Consider the following 22,836-nt stretch of genomic DNA (forward strand, 5'->3'; position numbering starts at 1 on the left):
TTTTTAGTAGAGATGGGGTTTCACCATGTTGGCCAGGCTGATTTCTTTCTTTCTTTTTCTTTTTTTTTTTTGAGACAGACTTTTGCTCTTATTGCCCAGGCTAGAGTGCAGTGGCGCAATCTCGGCTCACTGCAACCCTCGCCTTCCGGTTTCAAGCAATTCTCCTGCCTCAGCCTCCCAAGTCGCTGGAATTACAGGTGACTGCCACCACGCCCAGCTAATTTTTTTGTATCTTTAGTAGAGGTGGGGTTTCACCATGTTGGTCAGGCTGGTCTCGAACTGCTGACCTCGTGATCCACCTGCCTCGGCCTCCCAACATGCTGGAATTACAGGCGTGAGCCACCACACCCGCTGAGGCCGGTTTCAAACTCCTGACCTCAAGCAATCCGCCCACCTCGGCCTCCCAAAGTGCTGGGATTACAGGCATGAGCCACTGCGTCTGGCCCAGTCTTCCCCTATTCTCTGGACCACAGTTTGAAAATCACAGACAGGTCAACCTAGGTCCTTCCAGCTCCAGTTTTCTACTGTGTTCTTTCCTCTTGAGAAGTTACAGCTCATCATGGGCCCTTAATAACAGAATTCAACAGAAGGCATCATCTGAAAACAAAGTCAATTCAGAAACTGTTGTTGCAAGAAGGCAAATAGAAAAACGGCACCATGTCCCACTGGAATCTCTTTCAGCGATGGAGAGTTTTGTTTTCTGGTAAAAAATATAGAAATAGTGGTTGTTCTTGGGGGGACTTATGGTTTGGTTCTAAACTTCCCCATGGAGCCGAGTGGTGTCCCTGAGGGTGAGGAGGGCAGAGGTCTCTGCTCAGAGCTGCTCTGAGCCCATCCGCAAGTTTTTGATCTCCAGTTCCAACTGTTTGGCCTGGACCTCTCGCTGGGTCAACAGCTCCCGGAGCCTTCGGATCTCCTCCTGTTGCCGGTAGAACATCTGCAGCAACTGGGGAAGAAAGATCGGAAGGCAGGATCACCAGGGTGTCAGGACACCAGCTGAAAGCTAAACCACTATCCCTCTTTGACTCAGAAAGGTGGAGGCGGTCACATTAACATGGCTGAGGCCTGATGGGGCTGTCACTGCATAGATTTTTTACAAACACCCTGTTTACTTCACCCAATAAATGAAATTCAAGAAGACTGGAATGTTTCAGATGTATTTTGCCTCCATAGATCCTCTGTGAAATAGAGGAAAGGATGCCTGGCTCTGAAGTCTGGGGATTGGTGTTTTCGCCATCACTGAACTGTGTGACTTTGGGCAAGTTACTTTCCCACTCTGAGCTTCCATTCCTTCCTCTGGGAAATGGGGTGAGAAAACTGTTGTCTGTGTAGAATGGGTGTTAGATATTGAGTGATGCCCTAAGGGCCTCGTTATCTCACTGGAACGTTGTGACACCCCTATAAGGGTGGCAGTGCTAGTGTTCCCACTGTACCACTGTGGAAACGGAAGCTTAGAGACATTCAGTCTCTGGGTCTGAGACCCTAAATTAGTACTCAGCAGAGCCAGGATCAGAATCCATCTGTGAGATGTCAGCCTCTGTGTTCTTAGCCACTACAGACTGACTTCCAGGGCTGTTGAGAGAATTCAATCACATGCTGTATCAAAGTGCCTACCCCAGGATCTGCCACACAGTAGGCACTAAACAAATGTGGACTTTGAAAGCACAGAAAATCCTATAATGTCAGAATTGGAAAGACTTTGATACCCACCAGGTCAAACCCTCTTCATTTTACAGATGGTTTCCCACCATCTTTTTTTTTTGAGACGGAGTCTCACTCTGTTGCCCAGGCTGGAGCGCAGTGGTGTGATCCTGGCTCACTGCAGCCTCTGCCTCCTGGGTTCAAGCGATTCTCCTGCCTCAGCCTCCAGAGTAGCTGGGACTACAGGCACGCGCCACCATACCCAGCTAATTTTTGTATTTTTAGTAGAGACTGGGTTTCGCCATGTTGGCCAGGCTGGTCTCAAACTTCTGGCCTCAAGAGATCCACCTGCCTCGGCCTACCAAAATGCTGGGATTACAGGTGTGAGCCACTGCACCTGGTCCCCATCATCTGTTTTTTTTTTTTTAAGATGGAGTCTTGCTCTGTTGCCCAGGCTAGAGTGCAGTGGTGTGATCTTGGCTCACTGCAACCTCCACCTCCCAGTTTCAAGCCATTCTCCTGCCTCAACCTCTTGAGTAGCTGGGACTACAGGTGTACGCCACCACACCCGGCTAATTTTTGTATTTTTAGTAGAGATGGGGTTTCACCATGTTGGCCAGGCTGGTCTTGAACTCCTGACCTCGTGATCTGCCCGCCTCGGCCTCCCAAAGTGCTGGGATTACAGGTGTGAGCCACTATGCCCGGCCTCCCACCATCTTTATGTATGCCCATCATTTTGGTATAAGATGGAGCTCACTGCCTGTTTGTTGAATGAATTAACAAAATGAGTCAAGCGACTAGGCCAGGCCACACAGCTGGCTATTCTTCTCATGCCTCATTTTCTCCCTTCTTCTCTTCTTCTTCCTTCTTCTTCCTTCTTCTCATTTGTTCCCTTCCACCCCAGCTGCCCCATGTGAAAGGCCCACCCCGTCCTCTTTCACACCTCATTCTCTGTCTTTGGTGGGGGGCATTCGAAAACGTCAAAGCCATTTGTCAGCCAGGATTTCTTCTCCTCCAGCCTGTGTTCTGCTGCCCACCTTGGCGTCTTCTCCTCCAACAGGGAGGAAGACCTCCAGCCATCTTCTGCAGCCAGCTTTTCTGTCTGATTCAAGAGCCGGGGTGAGGCTGGGGCCATGGAATTGAAGACAGGTCTCTCTGCAGGCAGTGGGTGGGGTCTCAGGACCTCAGGGCCAGGCCTAAGGGACACCAGGATTGGGTCTGGAAGGGAAGCAGAGCTGTGTGAGGGCTGGGTGCCCATGGGCAGATGGGCATATGGGGCACCAATGACACAGGCAGGCATGCAGAGACACTCAGAGCCATGCAGACCCATGCAACATGTGTGGGAAATACAGCTACCTGTGGACAGGCCCAAACCCACAGAGCAGGGCTAACAGATACAAATACCCACGTGTGCCACCCTCAAAGTGAAGCTTGGTTTGTAGGAACAGCACGGTGCGTGCACTGAAGCAGCCCCCAAACACTTCAAGCTCACGTGAGACCTTGCCCTTGCTTTGTAAGGACAGTCCCACCCACACTGCACCCCACCATCTACCAAGTTCATTAGTTCTCTCACCACCTCCAAGAAGCAGGGGAGGCTGGCATCACGGCTACAGATGAGGAAACTGAGGCCCAGGGGACAAAACCTACTTAAGGTTATCCAAAACTAGGACTTGGCACTGGTCCGCTGCCCCCAAAGGCAGAGGCTCTTCCAGTACACCAGGAGGCCCGCTCAGCCACTTGGGTGGGGGTGAAGGAAGTTTGTGGGGGTGGAAGGGAGAGGGAGCAGCTGGGGTGGCTGCTTCTGCTGGGCTGGCCCTCGTTTTGGCAGGAGCGGGAGAGTGGCTCAGGACAGGCAGAGTGGGCAGAGGGACCTGGGTGGGGGTTGCTGCCTGGAGGGCTTCTTGGGTCAAGAAGAATCGCAAAAGGCCAGGCCCAGTGGCTCACGCCTGTAATCCCAGCACTTCGGGAGGCCGAGGCAGGTGGATCACTTGAGGTCAAGAGTTTGAGACCAGCCTGGCCAACATGGCGAAACCCCCATCTCTACTAATACAAAAAATTAGCTGGGCATGGTGGCACGTGCCTGTAGTCCCAGCTACTCAGGAGGCTGAGGCATGAGAATCACTTGAACCTGGGGGTGGGGTGGAGGTTGCAGCGAGCTGAGATTGTACCACTGCACTCCAGCCTGGGCAACAAAGCGAGACTCTGTCTCAACAACAACAACAAAAAGAATTGCAGAGGTAGGGGTGGGGAACAGGGACGGGGAGTCTGGCTGAGGTGGTCCAGGCACCCCGCATAGCCCCAGAGTGTAAAGAAGCTTTCCATGGGGCAAAGTCCCTTGAGTTGGAGTTTCCTGAGCTCTTGGGTCAAGCCCCCTGACTTTCTGGACCTGTATGTGACCATGATATCCACTGAGGACTGAAGGTCAAGGGCATGGCTTCTGAGGTTATGAGAGAAGAAGAATCCAGGCCCAACCCCTCTCAATTGCTTGGGGCCACTGGGCATGCCACGTTCCTGCCACATTTGCCTGGGCCTCTTCTCTGCCTTCCTCACCTCGATTCATCCCACTGAGCCACTCCTGGGCCGTCAGGGAGGGCTGGGCCCCTGCTGTTGGAGGGTATATGTCCTCTTGGTAAGATTCCGACTGCAGGAGAAATCCAGACAGTGAGGAGGGTGGTAGGGTAGGCTGCTCAGATGGGAAGGACCCTTAGAGCTGGGAGTCCAGGCTCTCCCCAACCCCTGCTGAATTGAGGAAACTGAGGCCCAGAGAACAAAGGGACTTGCCCAAGGTCACGCAGCAGCTCAAGAACAGAGGTGGACCGAGACCCAGGACTCCTGACGCCCACTGATGTCACACTGGCTGTGAGAAAGGCCACTCTGTGGCTGCCCCATGAACGTGGGCTCCAGGCTCTGGTGCCCGACAGCCCTGGGTCTGTCTTCTCCAGGACAGGTTCCCCACCTCCCTCCCACGCGGTCCCCACTGCCCTTACCCGCCGGGGCACAATCATGGAGATGGGCTCGATGAGGCTTTTGGTTGTGATCAGCTTGTAGAAGCGGAAGATCTCGCAGGAGGACACGTCGAGTCCTCTCTTTGGCATGACACCTGCAGGCAGACAGGGAGGGCCAAGAGGTTCTGGCTAGGCTGGGGCCACAGTGCGAGGGCCAAAGCCAGGCTGCACACCTGGACCTGAACAGAAGCCAGCCTCCTCCCAGAAAACAGCTCAGGGCCAAATACCTACACTGGGCTGGGCCCTATGTTGGGAAACGGAGTTGAATTAATCAGACTCTTCACCTTCAAAGGTTTAAATTATTTTAGCTAAACTTTTTTTTCTTTTTGAGACAAGGTGTCACTCTGTTGCCCAGGCTGGAGTGCAGTGGCACAATCATAGCTCACTGCAGTCTCACACTCCTGGGCTCAAGCGATCCTCCTGCCTTAGCCTCCCAAGTAGCTGAGACCACAGGTATGCACCTCAATTTTTTTATTTATTTGTAGAGACAGGAGTCTCACTTTGTTGCCCAGGCTAGGCTCGAACTCCTAGGCTCAAGTGATCCTCCAGCCTTGGCCTCCCAAAGTGCTGGATTAGCTGAACTTTTATAGGCAGTTTGCTCTGCTTAAGGTTCCCCATCTCCATCCCCACAGCTCCTGTGACCCAAATGCTCTTAATCAAACTACTCCAGATTCCTTTTGAGTAGGGTTAGCACGGTGCATCTTTCTCTAGTCCTTTACTTTTAATCTAGCCATGTCTTTATGTTTAAAGTGGGTTTCTTGTAGATTACAGAAATATAGCTGTGTTTTTAATCCTCAAGCACACTTAGAAAGGAACTGAGGACTGCTTCCTAGAGGCTCTTTTAGGTCAGCCCTTTCCATCTCTGCTCTTGTGGTAACTGCTTAACCTTGACCTAGAACACATCCCTCTTTCCCCTGCTGGGCTCTGCTTCCTCTTTCAGTTCCTCCAATGTTGCCTCCTCTGAGAAGCCTCCCGACTTCCTCCTTTGTGCTGTTGCACATGTCAAGTACAGCCCCCACCAAGTCAGAGTGTTGCTATGCTGTCTCTCCTCTCATCGGACTCATCCCTGTCTCCCCAGACCCCGCACTGAAGCCCTGACCCCGATTCTTCCACCTCGGCCTCCCGAAGTGCTGGGATTACAGGCATGAACTTCAGTGTCCCTCACTCACCGATCCCCTTCTGTGGGTTATAGGAGCGGTACTCAGTCAGGTAGCTCAGGTGAGGCTTGTCAGCGCTCACCTCGTAGTAGCGGATGTTGCCATCTCCCTGAGGAGGAGGAGGAGGAGGAAGAGGAGGGTGAGATTCAGAGCTGGAGCTCATTAGCTCATCAGCAACCCAGCCATGCAGCAAAAACCTGGCTTTTTTTGATTATCGGCAAACCCATCTCACTCAAGGGAACACCAGGAAACCGGGGGCCCTGTCACCAAGGCAGGAGGGTGATGAGGGGATCTTCATTTTGTTTTATATTTTATCTTATTTTTTTGAGACAGGGTCTCAGTTTATTGCCCAGGCTGGAGAGCAGTAGTGCAATCACAGCTCATTGCAACCTCCTGGGCTCAAGCCATCTTCCCGCCTCAGCCTCCCGAGTAGCTGGGAGCACAGGTGTGTGCCACCACGCCTGGCTCATTTTTTATTTTTTCATTTTCGTAGACATGGGGTCTTACTATGCTGCCCAGGCTGGCCTTGAACTCCTGGGCTCAAGTGATTCTCCCACCTTGGCCTCTCAAAGTGCTGGAATTATAGGCATGAGCCACTGTGCTGGGCCTGGGCCCTTATTTTAATATTCAATCCTCCCCCACCATGACGCAAAGCCCACCCTTGTTCCTCTAAGACAGAAGCTCTGGGAAGACAAGTCCAAATCCCGCTCCTATCTGAGAGCAGCAGCAAAAGTCACAACTGGGGTGGCCTCAGAGGTCATCCAGAAGGTCTTACCATGGGGGACATTTCTGGTTGTCATAATGACTTGGATGAAGGGGGAGAGATGCTGTTCTTGGCATTGGTGGGCAGGGGCCAGGGCTGCCAGATATGGGATAGTCCTACCCAGTGGAGACCTGTTCTGCCCCCAGTTCAGCAGGTGCCCCTGCTGAGAAACACCAATGGTCCCCCCATATCTGGGCCTGGAGTTGGGAAGAGACAAGGTCAAGGTGTCCAGCCAGAGCCCTGGCTCCAGGTGTTCCTAGGGAACCAGGAGGGTGGGATGGGTTCCTTCTCACAGGGGAAGAGTGGCCAGCGAGGCCTGCCCGTCCCTGCCCTGTGCTCCCAACGGCCCCAGGTTGCTGTCTGCCCCTGTCTCAGGGGTCCAGGCAGTCACCTCCCTCCCGTGCCAAGCCGACCTTCCCCACCACGTAGAGCATGTTGGTGTCTGCGTCATAGAAGGGAAACAGCACGCCCGAGGAGCCGTCCAGGTCCTCCTCCATCAGAGGCACAGAGAGGTTATCCTGCAGGGGAAGAGGAGGCAGGGAAGGCCTGGGTCACTCCTGGGGGCCCTCAGTGGTGCTCCCGGAGATAAGAATTCCTGCCATGGTGCTCTGGGCGAGAGTGTGTGTGTCAGAGAAAAAGGGTGATTTTTTTATATGTGTGTGCTGGGGGAAGATGTCCCTGGTTCTTGAGTTCCAATGTGTGGGCTACTGTCTAGTGGAGATGACATCTTAAAGGCACTAAAATGCTGCTGCCACCTATTTTGTCAGCTTTCTGCCCTTAACAAATCACTTTTTTTTTTTTTTGAGACAAGGTCTAACTGTAACCCAGGCTGGAGTGCAGTGGTGCGATCATAGCTCACTGCAGCCTCAAACTCTTGGGCTCAAGCGATCCTCTCGCCTCAGTCTCCCAAGTAGCTGGGATTATAGACATGCACCACTGTACCCAGCTGATTTTTGGCAGAGATGGGGGTCTTGCTGTGTAGCTCAGGCTGGTCTCAAATTCGTGGCCTCAAGTGATCCTCCCGCCATGGCCTTCCGAAGTGCTGGGATTACACGCATGTACCACCACGCCTGGCCATAACAAATCACTTTTGACACACCCGATCTCATTCCAATCTTCTCCTACCTGTTTTTTAAAATTTATTTTAATAGATGAAGAAGGAGACTCAGAGATAAAGTGTGATTTGTCCAGTCTTTGAAACTCTGTCAAATGCTCCCTCAAAACACTACCGCCAGCTTGGCCCTCACCCTACCCGGCTCCACCCTCAGCTGTCCCGATGAAAGCTCCTTCTCCCCATACCCGTTAGTACCTCATTTGCTCCAGGTGCACTCTCTGCCCAGATGGCCCTCTCCTTCTCCCTTCCTCCTAGTCCTGGTCCCAGACTCAGCTACCTCCCCTCCTCTAGCCAACGGCCTCCCCTGGGTCCTGACCCATCTCCCTCCTTGGGTGGCAAGATGCACAGGGTCCGGGCTCGCCTGGGGATGTCGGCATCTCCCTGCTATTCATCCCCGGATCCCCAGCACCTGGCAGTCTACGCTAAATGTGTGTCATAAATGGGTGTCTGAATGAATGCATGCATGAATGAATGACGCTGGCTCTCAGCTGAGGGGTGATGATGAGGGGTGGGGTGCAGCCCTCACCTGGTCCCACAGGGCCACCTGCCGGTTGTTCCATCGGGATGTGCCCGTGGACATCAGCTTCTTCAGGTTCCCCAGAAACAGCACCTTGCTGGCCCGGTGCCCTTTGTAGCTGGCCTCCTGGAGGGACATGTGTGGTCGGTATTGGAGAGACGCTGGAGGATCAGTGGGCAGCTGGGGTTTCTGGCCTCCCTGCTTTGCTTATGCCGCCGCTCCACCTGGGAGGCCTCCCTTTCTCACCCTAGCTCTGCCTGGAGATTCTTCCCAGGGACACCACCTGGATCCCTCTCATCCACATGGAGTCTCTCCCCACTATCTGTGTTAAGAGTTATTTTTCTGAGCAAGAACAGAAGCAAACTTCTGCCCAGCTCCCTGTTCTTGCTGAAAGAGTATCAGGCATCCCTACAGGGGCGGGCACTGTCACCTGGCCTGTCTTATCTAATCCTCGGAGAGGAAGGACTAACAGCCCATTGTTGCAAATGAGAAAACAGAGGCTCAGAGCAGGAAGTGCTTGCCCAAGGCTGCACAGTGGCTAAACAGTGGTATCGTTGCCTCTCCTGACCCCCTGGCCAGAGCTGAAGCAGGCCAACAAGCTTTGGAGTCAGACCAGGTTCAGATCCCAGCTCTCCAAGGGGGTGAGTCATTTCATCTCTCCCAGGCCTCAGTTTTCTCATCTGCAAAATGGAAAGGACATATCCCACCTTCCAGCAATCCCGAGAGGACAGACGGGGATGCTGCCTGTGAAGGCGCGGCTCAGATGCTGACAGCATCACTGTCCTGTTCTCTGAAGCCTCTCCCTGTCCCCACTCTGCCCCTTGCTCCTCTGAGCCTGAGCCAGCCCCTGGCCCAGCACTGACCTGGAGGACGGTCCCTGCTCGGGGGTCAATAACCCGAATCTTGCGGTCTTTGCAGGTGGTGGCCAGTAGGCTGCCGTTGGTGTTGAAGGACATGGAGAGGATCACATCTTGGTGACAGCTAATTGTACTCATGGGGCTTGTGATGAGAGACTCCTTTGTATCCAGGTTCCAGATCATCACCTGCATGGCAGAGAGCCAGCTCTGAGCACAGGGGCCACACCGCCCCTGGGCCCCACGTCACATGCTGGCCAGGATGCAGTGAAACACAGTATCCCCAGGAGGGTGGCGCAGCTGGCAGCCTGGCCAAGAAGCCTCGGTGGGAGGATGATGTGCAGGCTGAAGCTGCTTGTGGCAGGAGGGGGAATCCCAGGGCCAGGCTGTCTAGTGGTGAAAGGAAAACGCCACCTGCCTCTGAGCAACAAAATATCCATGCTGGGAGGACCCCAGGGAACCAGCTAATCCAGGCGGTTTCAGTTATTAGCAGCAGTTTACACCTCCCACAGATCAACAGGGCTGTATGTTTAGCTGCACAGGCTGTGCATGCAGAGCTCCAGGGCAATCCATTCCTATAGACTAGAATGTGACTAGTGCCCCCTGAAGTTGGGTATAGAAGAAGCAGCGCAAACACACACAGCAGCTCTGCAGACAGCCCATACAAACAGATGAGAAAGCGCTGTGGATCGGAAGAGCGAGGGCCTAGGTTCCCTCAGTGCTCCCCACAACCATTTTAGTTATTTATTTTTGAGACAGGATTGCCCAGGCTGCAGTACAGTGGCATGATCATGGCTCACTGTAGCATCAACCTCCTAGGCTCAAGTGATCCTTCCACCTCAGCCTCCTGAGTAGCTGGGACTACTTGACACATGCTACCACACCTGGCTAATTTTTTCTATTTTGTTGTAGAGACGGGGTCTCACTATGTTGGCTGGTCTCAAACTCTTGGGCTCAAGTGATCCTCCCACCTCAGCCTCTCAAACTGTTGGGATTACAGGTGTGAGCCACCATGTCCAGCCCCCACCTCCCTTTTATCCATCACAGAGGGTCCTGAGGTGTCTCTGTAAACCCCCATAGTATCAAAAGGAAAGAACTGAAAGGCCACAGCTATGGTGCCACCAATTCCGTTTGTGTACAGATTGGGAAACTGAGGCCTAGAGAAGTCAAGGCACTTTCCCAGGCTATAGTGCAGGTCAGAGACTGAGTTGGAATAGAATCAAGGTCTCCTGTACTGTGGGTCCCAATCTACAGGGCCTACTGCCTGCATGCTTGGTTGTCAGTGGAGCAGGGTGGGGGGAACGATTTCCTGGGCAGTGCCATCCCATCCCCTCCAGGCAGGCTGTAATGAGTTGAACAGGGTTCCCCCAAAACTCATGTCCACTTGGAACCTCAGAATATGCCCTTATTTGGAAATGGGGTCTTCGTTGCTGAAATGAGTTAAGATGAGATCATAATGGATTAGGTGGGCCCTAAATCCAATGAGAGTTGCTCTGCTCTTCCTATAAGGAAGACAGGTACATAGACAGAAGGCCAACTGAAGACACAAACAGAGCCTGGAGTGACGCAGCTATAGCCAAGGACGCCTGGAGCCACCAGAAGCTGGGAGAGGCATGGAAGGGTTCTTCCCTAGGGCATCTGGAGGGAGCTGGCTCTCCCAACACCTTGATTTTCGATTTCTGGTCTCCAGAATTGTGACAGAATTGTATTCCAGTTTGTGGGAACTTGTTGGGGCTGCCCCAGAGAAAGAATAACCAGACTCACCTTGTAGTCATAGCCAGCACTGAAGAGGATGTTGGCGGCCGTGGGGTGCCACTCCACCTGGCCCACTCTGCGTGCATGGCCCACGAGCTCCTTCCTGCAGGCCGTGAGGTTCCTGGTCAGCAGCTGCTTGGGGATGCTCCAGATCTTAATCTGGGAGGGGAGACATGGCCCAAGGCAGCATTAGCCAGGGCACCTTGGCACCATCACCAGCCTAAGCCACAGATCTGGCAGTGACCAGCGGAAGGACCAAGGGAGCTCTCTCCATAGCCACCTCCCACTCAGTGGCTATGGGCACTGAGGGGCAGTGGAGGGGCAGCTGAGGGTCCTCAGAGGGACAGGGGCTTCCCCAAGCTCCTCCAGCCCGAGCAGGGGCCAGCACTGACCAGGGATGAGTCTAGGCCTCCAAATCTGCCCTTGAGAGATCTTTGTCATCCTGCTGGCCTGAGGTGGTGGGCAGGTGGCTGGGTTTCAGGCCTGTCTCCTAAGCTAGGACATCCCCCAAAGTACAGTGTTCTACACCCTTCTTGTGCCAGAGGCCCAGGGTCGAGCCTCAAATGCCAGGATGAAGGGTTTAGGCTGCATCCTCAGGGCACTAGGGAGCCGGCGAGGTCTCTGCAGCAGGGCAGGGACAAACTTCTTGCTTTGGAGGTGCACCCTGGATGGCCTGCAAGAGGAAACTCTGAAGGTCAGGAGGCTAGGCTGGATGGGGTCATAGGCCTGTATTTCATGGTGAGGGCCTGAGAAGAGGCGCTGGGACTTCCTTCCAGAGTAGTGTTGTCTGAAGATGGAGGGGGCTCCCATGGCAGAGAGTAAGCTCCCTGTCACGGAGGTACACAAATGGAGTACAAGGTGAGCCTGGGATACTGCTGACTTGATCTTCCTTATTGGTCCTGCAAGGTCCTCTGGCCCCTAGTTGATTGTATGCACTGTTTCCCTTAGAGGTATACAGGTTTTTCAGGTAGACAACTTTGCTTTCAATTCAGCAAATATTTATTTCCTGGTCATCTTGGATTTAAAACCAGGAAGCCAACCCCAGGAGAGTAGTGACAGGCTCCAGATACTTCGGTCTGATGAGGGCTGTCACTGCATAGAACCCCAGAAAGAAGACACACTCTGAACAGGTGTGTTTGGAAGATGCAGGTACCACCCGCAACACTGAAGCAGAGAAGACTCCCCAGTGCTAGAGGAGCAACCGTGCCCTCCAGGCCCTGAAAGCAGGGAGGAACAGGAATGAATTCACTCCATAAATTCACGGTGGGCATAGCTTCGGGGAGGAAAGCCCCTTCCTTCTTCAGTCCCCCAACAGTCATGTCCTGCCTTGGGGCATCAGGGAAGGGGCAGTGGCAGGCAATGAGGCTAGCAAGAGATTTAATAAAGATCTTGATGGGAGCCTTCAAAGCAGTCCTGAAAAGGCAGGTATTACAAAAGTGGGGACAGTTTCAGATATTTGATATCCTGCCAGAGGCCCTATACTCCCTGGAGACAGGGCCAATTCTCACAGGACCTGACTGCCCCTTTGGTGAAATCACCTTGGCAGACACTGTCCTTTACGTTCCTCAGCATCTGCTATATGGAAACCGACACAAATCCTCTTTGAATTTTCTGCCTTCCTTTCCTGATGAACTGGTCTGCTTCTTTTGATCTAACTGAAGGTTTTGCAATACATTCTATTGCCCATTTTGCCTTGGCTGCCAGGTAGCTCTTAGCTAAACTAGGGGCTTAGCTGCTGCAACCCTCCTTAGCCGTCATTTCTAGTATTTCCTCACTTTCTCCATCTGTGGCTGCTTCTCTTTAAAGATGTGTCACAGCACATTGGAAAAAGAATGGGCTGTGGAACCAGACAGGCCTCAGTCTGAAGTCTGGCTCTGCCTCCCACAGGCTGTGTAACATTAGGCAAATTGCTGTACCTCTCTGATCCTCAGCTTCTCCATCAGAAAAATATCCTACCTTGTGGGGTTGCTGGGGAGACTGTGAAATGATAAGTGTGATGACAGTTAGGAATACAGTGGGCTCACAATAAATGGTGACAATGACTTTTATCTTTATTTTAATCATCTGATCATATCTGTGTTTTTTAATTTTTTAGTAGAGACAGGGTCTCACTATGTTGCCTAGGTTAGTCTCCAACTCCTGGCCTCAAGTGATTCTCCCACCTCAGCCTCCCAAAGTGCTGGGATTACAGGTGTGAGCCACTGAACCTGGCATATCTGTGGTTCTTGTCTTAAGCCATACCCACCATATTTTAGAAGTGGGTAAAAAATGAATTGTAAATAAGTAACACTGAACATTGTTGGGGCAGGGATGATAATCCTGGTACAGAACACAGGCTCAAAAAAGTGAGTGAGACTGAAGCTGCTGGAATGGTTTTAGTGTCCACATTCATCCAAGGCCCTCACAGCCTTTTACAGCTTGCTTCCTCACTGTGGGATTAAGTGGAACATCTTTTCTGATCACCATAAAAATGCCCCTCATAGCCTTTTATAGCTCCCCAAAGGATGGGTTTTCCCATCGGAATATACATTTTCACTAGGCTTTATTAGCTGGGTGGAGCTATTATGCCCATTTTACAGGTGGGGAACTAAGGCCCATAGAGAGGAAGGGTGGTGCCGCTAGTCCTACAGCACCAAGAATGTCTCCTCCTCTACCTAACTTAACACCTCCCCATACAGTGACCTCACCTCCGCGATGGAGTCAGGGGCACCAGAGCCAAGAACAGGTACCGTTCCACCCCAACCACCCCAATCCCACTCTTCAGGAAGGGGAAGCCCCTCAGGGGCTGACACTCACTGTGGCATCTTCAGAACAGGAGGCGATCTCAAAATCATCAAAAGGGTTCCACTTGACATCCAAAACGTTGCCTCTGTGCCCGCAGACCTTTGGGTAGTGGGGGTCCAACTTCCCTGTCTGCAAGACAGTGCCCAGGAGGGTTGGGGAGGAGGTGGATTCCACATTAGCATCTGGACAGTCACGTAGTCAGTCAGCAACCAGTCAACAGGAAAACATATAAGGGACAGAGCTGGGTGTGAATCTAGGCCTTACTTCTTATTCCCTGTGTGATCCTGGGGGAGTTACTTCACTTCTCTGAGCTCTGGTGTCCTCCTCAGTAAAAGGGAGAAATCACAGGTATTTCACAGGTTGGTGTGAGGATTATGGGAGAGGAGGTATGGCACAGTGCCTAGCACATGGCAGATGTTCAATAAAAGGGCATTTCCCCTCACACACTGCTGGCGGGCACGTAAAATGGTGCAGCTCTTTTGGAAAATAGTCTGGCAGTTCCTCAAAAGGTTAAACGGTTCCCACATGACCCAGTAATTCCACTCCTAGGTCTATCCCCACGGAAAATGAAAAGATAAGTCCACAAGAAACTGTTTCACCTAATCCCAGCACTTTGGGAGGCCAAGGTGGGTGGATCACCTGAGGTCAGGAGTTTGAGACCAGCCTGGCTAACATGGTGAAACCCTGTCTCTACTAAAAATACAAAAATTAGCCAGGCGTGGTAGCGTGCACCTGTACTCCCAGCTACTCAGGAGGCTGAGGTAGAAGAATCACTTGAACCTGGGAGGCAGAGGTTGCAGTGAGCTGTGATTGCGCCATTGCACTCCAGCCTGGGTGACAAGAGTGAAACTATGTCTCAGAAAAAAAAAAAAAGAAAAGAAATTGGTTCACCAATGTTCACAACAATATTCTTCATAATATCAAAAAGTGGAAACAACCCAAATGCCCGTCAAGTGAAGAATGGACATACAAAATGCAGTATATTCATGCAGCGGAATACTACTGTCCCCAAAAAGAGGAATGAAGTACTGGTCCCTGCTACAGCATGGATGAACCTCGAAAACACTAGAAGAAGAGGCCAGGCACAAAAGGCCACACGTTGTGTGATTCCACTTAGATGTCGTTCCAGATGTGGTTTCATTGCCTGAGCACATTAATGCATCCCCCTGGTACCTGGTATCTGGAACCCTAAGTAATGCATATGAAAAATGCAGAATACATTCATGGAGACAGAAGGCAGATTCCGGTTGCCTCAGGCTTGGGAGAAGGGCCAATAGGGGGTGACTGCTAATGAGTGAGGGGTGTCTTCTTGGAGTGATAAAATGATTTTGAAATTAGGTAGTGGTGACAGTTTATTCACAGTATATTCACAACCTTATGAATATACTAAGATCCACTGAACTATACACCTTAAAATGGCGAATTTTCCAACATGGCAACATGACAAAACCCCGTCTCTACAAAAAATCAAAAAATTAGGCCTGGCGTGGTGGCTCACAGCTGTAATCCCAGCACTTTGGGAGGCCAAGATGGGTGGATCACCTGATGTCAGGAGTTTGAGACCAGCCTGGTCAATATGGTGAAACCCCATCTCTACTAAAAATACAAAATTAGCCGGGCGTGGTGGCACATGCCTGTAATCCAAGCTACTTGGGAGGCTGAGGCAGGAGAATCACTCGAACCCGGGAGGCGGAGGTTGCGGTGAGCTGAGATCATGCCACTGCGTTCCAGCCTGGGCAATAGAGTGAGACTCCGTCTCAAAAATAAATAAATAAATAAATAAATAAATAAATAAATAGCCAGGCATGGTGTTGCACGCCTGTAGTTCCAGCTACTTGGGAGGCTGAGGTGGGAGGATTGCTTGAGCCTGGGAGGTCGAGGCTGCAGTGAGCTATGATTGTGCCACTGCCCTCCAGCCTGGGCAATAGAATGGGACCCTGTCTCAAATAAAAAACAAAAAACAAAACACGGTGAATTTTCTGGTATGTGAATTCTATCACAATTACATAGAAAGGGCATTTCCCTCGTTTTCCCCTTTCCTAATGAGAATTCCTGTATAGGTGCTGGGAAGGACATATAGGTCCCCCAGCCCATGCCATGCAGCCCTGAAGCTATTTCCAACTCCACCAACAGACCTGGATTTCTTGGGGTCATAGAGAAACCACACCAGTTCAGTCACAGAACCTTGGACTGGCAGTGACCAATCTGCTCATTTTGCACATCACATTGCATGGCCCTGGCAGAACAGGGACCAGGACCCAGGCCCTCGGCCTCCCACATCCACCATCTAGTCCCAGGTTCTTGAGCCACCCACCAGAATGCTCCCCCAGCCATTTTTATATCTAAGTGAAAGAGACAGATGAGAAGAAAACTGGCCAACATCCATCCATCCCACAAATATTCCCGAGGTGCCCAGGGCAAAGGTACTGTTGGAGGGGCTGATTGCAAGGTGAACACTCAACATACTCCTTGACTTTGCAGAATCAATAGTCTGGGATTTTTTCTAGAGGGACTTTCAAGAACAGGGTGGACTCAGGGAACACGCAACTTTCTCTTCTTCCATCACCTCCCCATCTGTGTAGAGACCACTGTACTTTTTTTTTTTTTTAAGAGACAGGGTCTCACTCTGTTGCCCAGGCTGAAGTGCAGTGGTGCAATCACGATTCACATAGCCTCGAACTCGGGGTAAGACAATCTTCCCACCTCACCCTCCCAAGTTCCAAGCTATAACTGCAGGCATGTGCCACCAAGCTCAGCTAATTTTTAAAATTATTTGTAGAGATGGGGTCTTGCTATGTTGCCCATGCTGGTCTCGAACTCCTGGGCTCAAACAATCTTCCCAACTTGCCCTCCTAAAGTGAGAGATTACAGGCATGGGCCACCATGCCTGGCCTATGCATGCATTTTAGTAGCTCTGCAAACAGAGGAGGTGGTCCTGTGCCTCCCTCTGGAAATACTCTGGCTAATCCAGCTCTCTCCCCTCAGGAAAAAGTGATCAGACACCTCCCCCTAGAATGGATCGCCTACTGGAGGGGACAACGCTATAAAGGACATTATTTAACAAATCTGAACAAGAACGGTAGATTAAAGTATTATTGCAACATTAAATTTATAGAAGTTGATAATGTACTGCAGTAATGTAAGATAATATTTGTATTTTTAGGAAACACAGAAGTATTTAGGGATGAAGGGCTAAGATGGATGTAACTTACCCTCAAACAGTTCTGAAAACAAAAAATTATACACACACCTACACATTCAGAGGGAGAAAGAGAACCAAAAAAAAGGAAAGAATGTGGACTTGTGTCCTTTGTTTGTGATGTGCATGGAGGTAGGTGAAAGTTTTCTTTCTTTCAAGTGGTCTCTGCCTCTTCCACAGCAGGACAGGGAAGAGAGGGGCATGCTTCCTGCCCTGTCCTGGCAGGGCGGTACCTGGAGCTAGGGTCTTAGAAGGACACTGCACCCACAGGCCCTGGCCCAGGTCTCCATGGGACCAACCGCTTAAGCCACTGACCTTTTTTTTTTTTTTTTTTTGACATGGAGTCTCGTCTTGTTGCTCAGGCTGGGGTGCAGTGGTGAGATCTCGGCTCACTGCAACCTCCACCTTCCAGGTTCAAGCAATTCTCCCTGCCTCAGCCTCCTGAGTAGCTGGGATTACAGGTGCGCGCCACCACACCCAGCTAATTTTTGTATTTTTTAGTAGAGACGGGGTTTCGCCATGTTGGCCAGGCTGGTCTTGAACTCCTGACCTCAGGTGATCTGCCCGCCTTGGCCTCCCAAAATGCTGGGATTATAGGCTTGAGCCACTGCGCCCAGCTGCCAATGACCTCCTGCTTAGCCTCCAGGACATCGTGTACACAGTCCTCAAGGTGAGTTTTCGAAAATTAAAACCTGAGCATGTTGTGCACCTGCTCACATTTTGCAAGCCTCTTTCTCCTCATCTATAAAATGTGAATGAATAATCATTTCTTCCTTGCAGGATTGTTGAGAGTTAAATGAGATACTATGCATGAAGAACCCAACAGTCAGGTGTTACTGTAAGTGCTCAGTAACAGAAGCTATTATTATATGTATATGTATGTATATTTGTATGTCAAAACTGAGAAAAAAAACTAAAAGGAATGAGCCAAAATGTTAATCATGGTTATATCTAGATGGTGGAATAAATGGCTGGCTTTAAATTAATCTTTGTCTTATTTTTTAGCTATGTAAGTTTTGCAATTAAAAAAGGTGTTTAAAAACAAAAATACAGATTTTCTGAAAAAATGGGTCCATCCAGGATTAGCCAAAAACTTCTGTTATAAAACTGTAGCTCTTGAAGGGCTCTAGAGACCAGGAATGGAGCCCACAGCTGCACTGTCTTATCCTGCACCTGTGGCAGGCATCGCGAATGGATCCCAGCACCCTCTCTCGGACCTCAGACTTGGGGAAACCCAGCATGGAGTAGGGGCTTGCCCAGGGTCACTGCAAAGGTGAGGGGCAGAGCTGGGCTTGAGCCCAGGCCTCTGGTCCCCCAAGTGTGAGCCTGGTGCTGTACTTCCTGTGCTCTGAGGGAGCACCAGTGCTCTGTGAGTCCATGCCTTGGCCTCCTTCCTGCACACAGCCTTTCCTTTCTCTTGAATCATTTCCTGGGTCGAAGGCCATGAGCAGTACCGCGTCTTTGGCTATGGGGCACTGATTGCTCTCAAGGCCTTTATCTCTAGACTCTGGCCCAGGGCCATGCCCCAATTTCTGCAGTGCGGTTTCTCAAGAAAAGCCAGAAGAGCCGATAGTCAGGCTGCCCTCGGGCTGACGGGAGGCAAAGTGCCCAGGAGCCCCATTCAGACACACACCTCCCACCTCCCACAGACTCAGGGAAGGCGCCTTAGGGTTGGGCGTGGCTCAGAGGGCCTAGCCCTAGACAGCTTCTCTTCCTTCTCCGCCTTCTCTTCCTTCTCAGCCTTCTCTTCCTTCTCAGCTGATGAGGGAAGGCTGCCCGCTCACACCCCAGCCCACCCCACCCCTCCCCTCCACCCCACCTCCCCTGCCCTGCCCTGCCCTGGGCTGGCAGATTGCTCTGCTTCTAAAAGGTTTTACGCTGAGGACCACAGGCAGGAGTGGACATTAGCCAGCCTGGTGGGCTATTGACTGAGCTGCTAAAAGCCTGTCAGGGACATTTATCATCAGGAGGCCATTTCCACCTTCTGCCCATTAGGCCAGCACTCAGCCAGAAACAGGCTTCTGATGGATGGGGTGTACAAGCTCTAAATCAGGGCAGACACGCCTGCTCCCCTCGCAGACCCCACAGAACCCTGGTTTGGGCCACTCTGCCTGGAGAGGCATCACCTCCAAGTCTCCAAGAGGCTGCCCTGGGGCAGAGGGGGAAGACAGGACAGAAGGACCCAGGAGGAGTCAGGCGGGTGGGGGACCAGATTGGGGACTCTCTAGGGCTGACCTCCGTTGCCAGAAAGGGAGAGGTTGTGAGGCTACTGTCACGACCCTCAGCAGTCAAGGGAGCAGCTGTTCCTACAACAGCATCATAGTCACGGCCTCAAATGAGCATCCCAACAGCTCAGGGTGGAGACTGGGAGGCAGGGGTGGCAGGACGGGCAGAGGGAAGACACACAGCGTAGCAGAGGTGAAGTGGGCAGGCAGACCCTGGCTTCCAGGGGTGGAATCCCTGCCACATCCCTTACCACGGTGCAGCCTTGGGCAAGTGACCTCAGTTCTCTATGCCTCAGTTTCCTTATCTACGAAATGACAACAGTAGCAGCACCTCATTCACAGTAAAGCACTGAAGACAGTGCCCAGTACTTGCTAAGTACTCAGTACATTAGCCAGGAGAAGCTCATCACAGCTCATTACCATTACCCAGTTTCATTGTTGCTCGGTATGTTTCAGGGGCCAGGGGATATACTCACTGGGCGGGGGACAAACTGTTCTGCAGGGGGACTCCCATCCTTTCCTACATAGCAGTGGCTCCAGGCATGCCCTCCACGAATGAACTAGTGGCTTGATTGTTTTCCTACTGGTGAACACAGGCAGATGGATCAGACATGTTCCCATGTCTACAAGAAATAGGTTTTTAAATGCTTTTTGGCTGGGCACAGTGGCTCATGTCTGTAATTCCAGCACTTTGGGAGTCTAAGGCAGATTACTTGAGGCCAGGAGTTCAAGAGCAGCCTGGGCAACAGGTCCCATCTCTACAAAAATTACAAAAATTACAAAAATTACAAAAATTAGTCCGGTGTAGGGATGCACACTTGTGGTCCCAGCTACTCGGAGGGCTGAGGCAGGAGGATCACTTGAGCCTGGGAGGTCCAGCCTACAGTGAGCCATGATCATGCCACTGCACTCCAGCCTGGGCAACAGAGTGAGATCCTGTCTCGAAGAAAAAAAAAAAAAGCTTTTCTTTAGAAACCATAATCTAGGGAGTCATATATGTGCCAGGCCCAGTGCCAGCTGCGTTGCTCATAATATTTGATTTACCTCCCAACCACCCCAGGACGTAGTACAAGAATTCCCCATTTACAAGTGCAGAGGCTGAGGCTCAGAGAGGTTGACAATCATGTACTAAGGACAGCAGAGCCAGGATTGGGAATGTTTCCTCTTATGGCCTGGTCTGCTCTTGATGTCCTCACACCATGGTTATCATTATCATCATACAGGCCTTTCACTGAGGAACATACTATGTGCCAGACGCATGCAGATGATGGCAGAGATGCGGTACTCACAATCCTGGGCTATAGGAGCCATCTGCCTTACAGAGGAGGCAGGAAGGAATATACTTTGGGCTCAGAGGAGAGGCACACAAGAGACCTGGGGGATAAACCACAGAAGGCTCCCTGGAGGAGGAGGACTTTAAATCGGGCCTTAAAGAGAGGGAGACTTTGACCAGGCCAGGTGGAGGGGAGGAATCTCAAGTCAGAAAGGCAGGGCCACAGGTAGGTTTTAAGTGGGAGGAGGCTGAAGCAGCCAGCGGGCACGGTAGGCTGGAGGACAGGGCAAGAGAGGAGGCTGAGCAAGAGGGGTGAGGCTGAGGGCATGGAGTCTACTCACCCTGCCCAGGGTGCAGGGCTGGACCCAATAGAGAGATGGACAAATGGATAGGTGAGCCATGTCCTGACTGGAGAGGGTGAGATGTGGGACCAGGGACCGCCCAGAGGAGGCTGGGATTGAGCAGAGGTAGAGATGAGAGGAGCATTTCTTGACCCTAGGAATGGCAGCACTTCTAAAATGCACAGCACATTCCCACGATTTAGGGCAGAGCATCCTTCATCACCCCTCTCCTTATGAGCACCCAGATGAGCCTGTGGAGGGTTTACTGTAGAATCCAACATCCAGGGATGAAAGCAGTGAACCACAGCTGGTGTCCAGGGGACAGGGAGCTCACTTCCTCCCGAGGTAGTTCATCCTACTTTCAGACCTTGTGAATTCGGAGGAAATGTTTCCTACTTCGAGACCAGTGTGGCCTCCAGGTGGCCCCTGCTTCCCCTCACTTCCCACTTCTGGTCCTGGTGTTGTCCTTTGGGGACCTACAGACACATCCGGGCCCTCTGTCGCAGGCCAGCTCCTTGGATATTTGAGGACAGAGGACCCATTCCTTGAGTATGTTCTTGTCCAGGCTGAACAAACCCCTAGAACTGGAAGAGACTTCCAAAACGCCAGACTAGCCCACACCCTGCCTTTCTAGAAGGGGAATTTGTATGGAGGGAACAGAAATGTGCTATGGAAGGCTCTGAGGTTCCAAACAGTTGGCTAGGACAGGGCACAGAGGGCTTTGATGAGAGAGGCAGAACCTTATCTGCAGGCAGCAGGGAGTCCTGGGAGGCATCTGAGCAGCGGAGTGATGTGGACACACATCGGCTTGAGAAGGGTCAGGTTGGCCTTGGTTTTTTGTTTGTTTGTTTTTTGAGACAGAGTATTGCTCTTTCGCCCAGGCTGGAGTGCAATGGTACGATCTTGGTTTACTGCAACCTCTGTCTCCCAGGTTCAAGTGATTCTCCTGCCTCAGCCTCCCAGGTAGCTGCGACTACAGGCATGTGTCACCACGCCCAGCTGATTTTTTATTTTTGGTAGAGACAGGGTTTTGCTATGTTGGCCAGGCTAGTCTTGAATGCCTGACCTCAAGTGATCTCCTGCCTTGGCCTCCCAAAGTGCCAGGATTACAGGTGTGAGCCACCATGCTGGCTAAGGCTGGCCTTTAAGAGCATGGCAGTGAAGTGCCCCTCTCCACTCTCCCAGGCACCTGAAAGCCACGGTGTCCATTAGGCCCTCAGGGCCATGTCCCCTCTGGCCTGTCTACTCCCAGCAGGGTTCCAGGGCTGACCCCCAGGGGCTCTGCCTGCCCTTGCTTTCATTCCTCCCCACCCTCCACACCTCACAGCAAAGTCCACCTTCTTCACCCCCTCCCTGGAGTGACTCTGTGGCAGGCTGGGCCCCAGGCTCAGGAGCACAGTCCTGGCCTCTCCCCAGCCTTCCTCTGCTGCCTTTGTTCCAAGTACAGTCCCTGGTTGCCAAGGCTGCAGGTTGCGAAACTCACCTCCAGCCTCCCTCTAACCAGCTCACCCTGGGTCACAACAGGCAAGAGGGAGGGACCCTGCTTGCAGTGTCACTCCCTTTGGGACATCTGAAACTGCCTGGGGCAGCCCGGCCCCTCTGAGAAGGACTTCCTGGACGCTGTGGCAAGGCCAGACATCTCCCAATCTCAATGCAATTTATGTACTTAATTAAATCATTAGCTAGCTTGTCCCTTCCTCGTTCTCACATCACTCACCTACTGATACCTCTCTGTGCCTGGCACAGAATGTAATCCTGGTAACGAGTAGGAGCTGATGCAAATCAGCGCCAAACCTCAGGAGCTGCATGTCAGTGAAGTGAGAGCAAGGCCCTGAGGCCACACCCAGGTCTGGCCTCCCATTCGTGTCCTGGACACACTGCACAGGGTCCTCTGGGAAGTCATCTTCCTGAGCCTCAGTGACCTCATCTGTGCAATGGGGCAAGATCCCCTATAAATGGGGCTAATGTTCATTATGTATCAGCATAATCACTCCAACCCTGGTTACAACATAATAAAGAGCCTCTAAGACCTGTCTGTGCAGGTAAGTGCTATGGAATGGTGCCCACACAGTAGTAATGGATGCGGTTACTTAATAATAAACATATTGGCCAGGTGTAGTGGCTCATGCCTGTTATCTCAGCACTTTGGGAGGCTGAGGCAGGAGGATCCCTTGAGCCTAAGAGTTTGAGACCAGCCTGGGCAACATA

The 22,836-nt window shown here is 51.8% G+C and overlaps 1 protein-coding gene across 2 annotated transcripts in view; it reads right to left on the bottom strand.

The window, feature by feature from the left end:
- The window catches only part of CORO2A (coronin 2A), a 68,528-nt gene continuing 45,692 nt past the window's right edge, over positions 1–22,836 (bottom strand). For both annotated transcript variants that reach the window (XM_054502321.2, XM_063649749.1), the window contains 10 exons: positions 13,603–13,719; positions 10,816–10,965; positions 9,061–9,240; positions 8,207–8,323; positions 6,980–7,084; positions 5,816–5,912; positions 4,629–4,741; positions 4,192–4,282; positions 2,585–2,859; positions 1–946 (listed from right to left, as the gene is read on the bottom strand). In XM_054502321.2, the coding sequence (XP_054358296.1) occupies positions 815–946; positions 2,585–2,859; positions 4,192–4,282; positions 4,629–4,741; positions 5,816–5,912; positions 6,980–7,084; positions 8,207–8,323; positions 9,061–9,240; positions 10,816–10,965; positions 13,603–13,719 (1,377 nt within the window). In that variant the 3' untranslated portion in view covers positions 1–814. The remainder of the gene's footprint in view (positions 947–2,584; positions 2,860–4,191; positions 4,283–4,628; positions 4,742–5,815; positions 5,913–6,979; positions 7,085–8,206; positions 8,324–9,060; positions 9,241–10,815; positions 10,966–13,602; positions 13,720–22,836) is intronic.

Source organism: Pongo pygmaeus, chromosome 13 (genome assembly GCF_028885625.2).
Source record: "Pongo pygmaeus isolate AG05252 chromosome 13, NHGRI_mPonPyg2-v2.0_pri, whole genome shotgun sequence".
Lineage (NCBI taxonomy): Eukaryota > Metazoa > Chordata > Mammalia > Primates > Hominidae > Pongo > Pongo pygmaeus.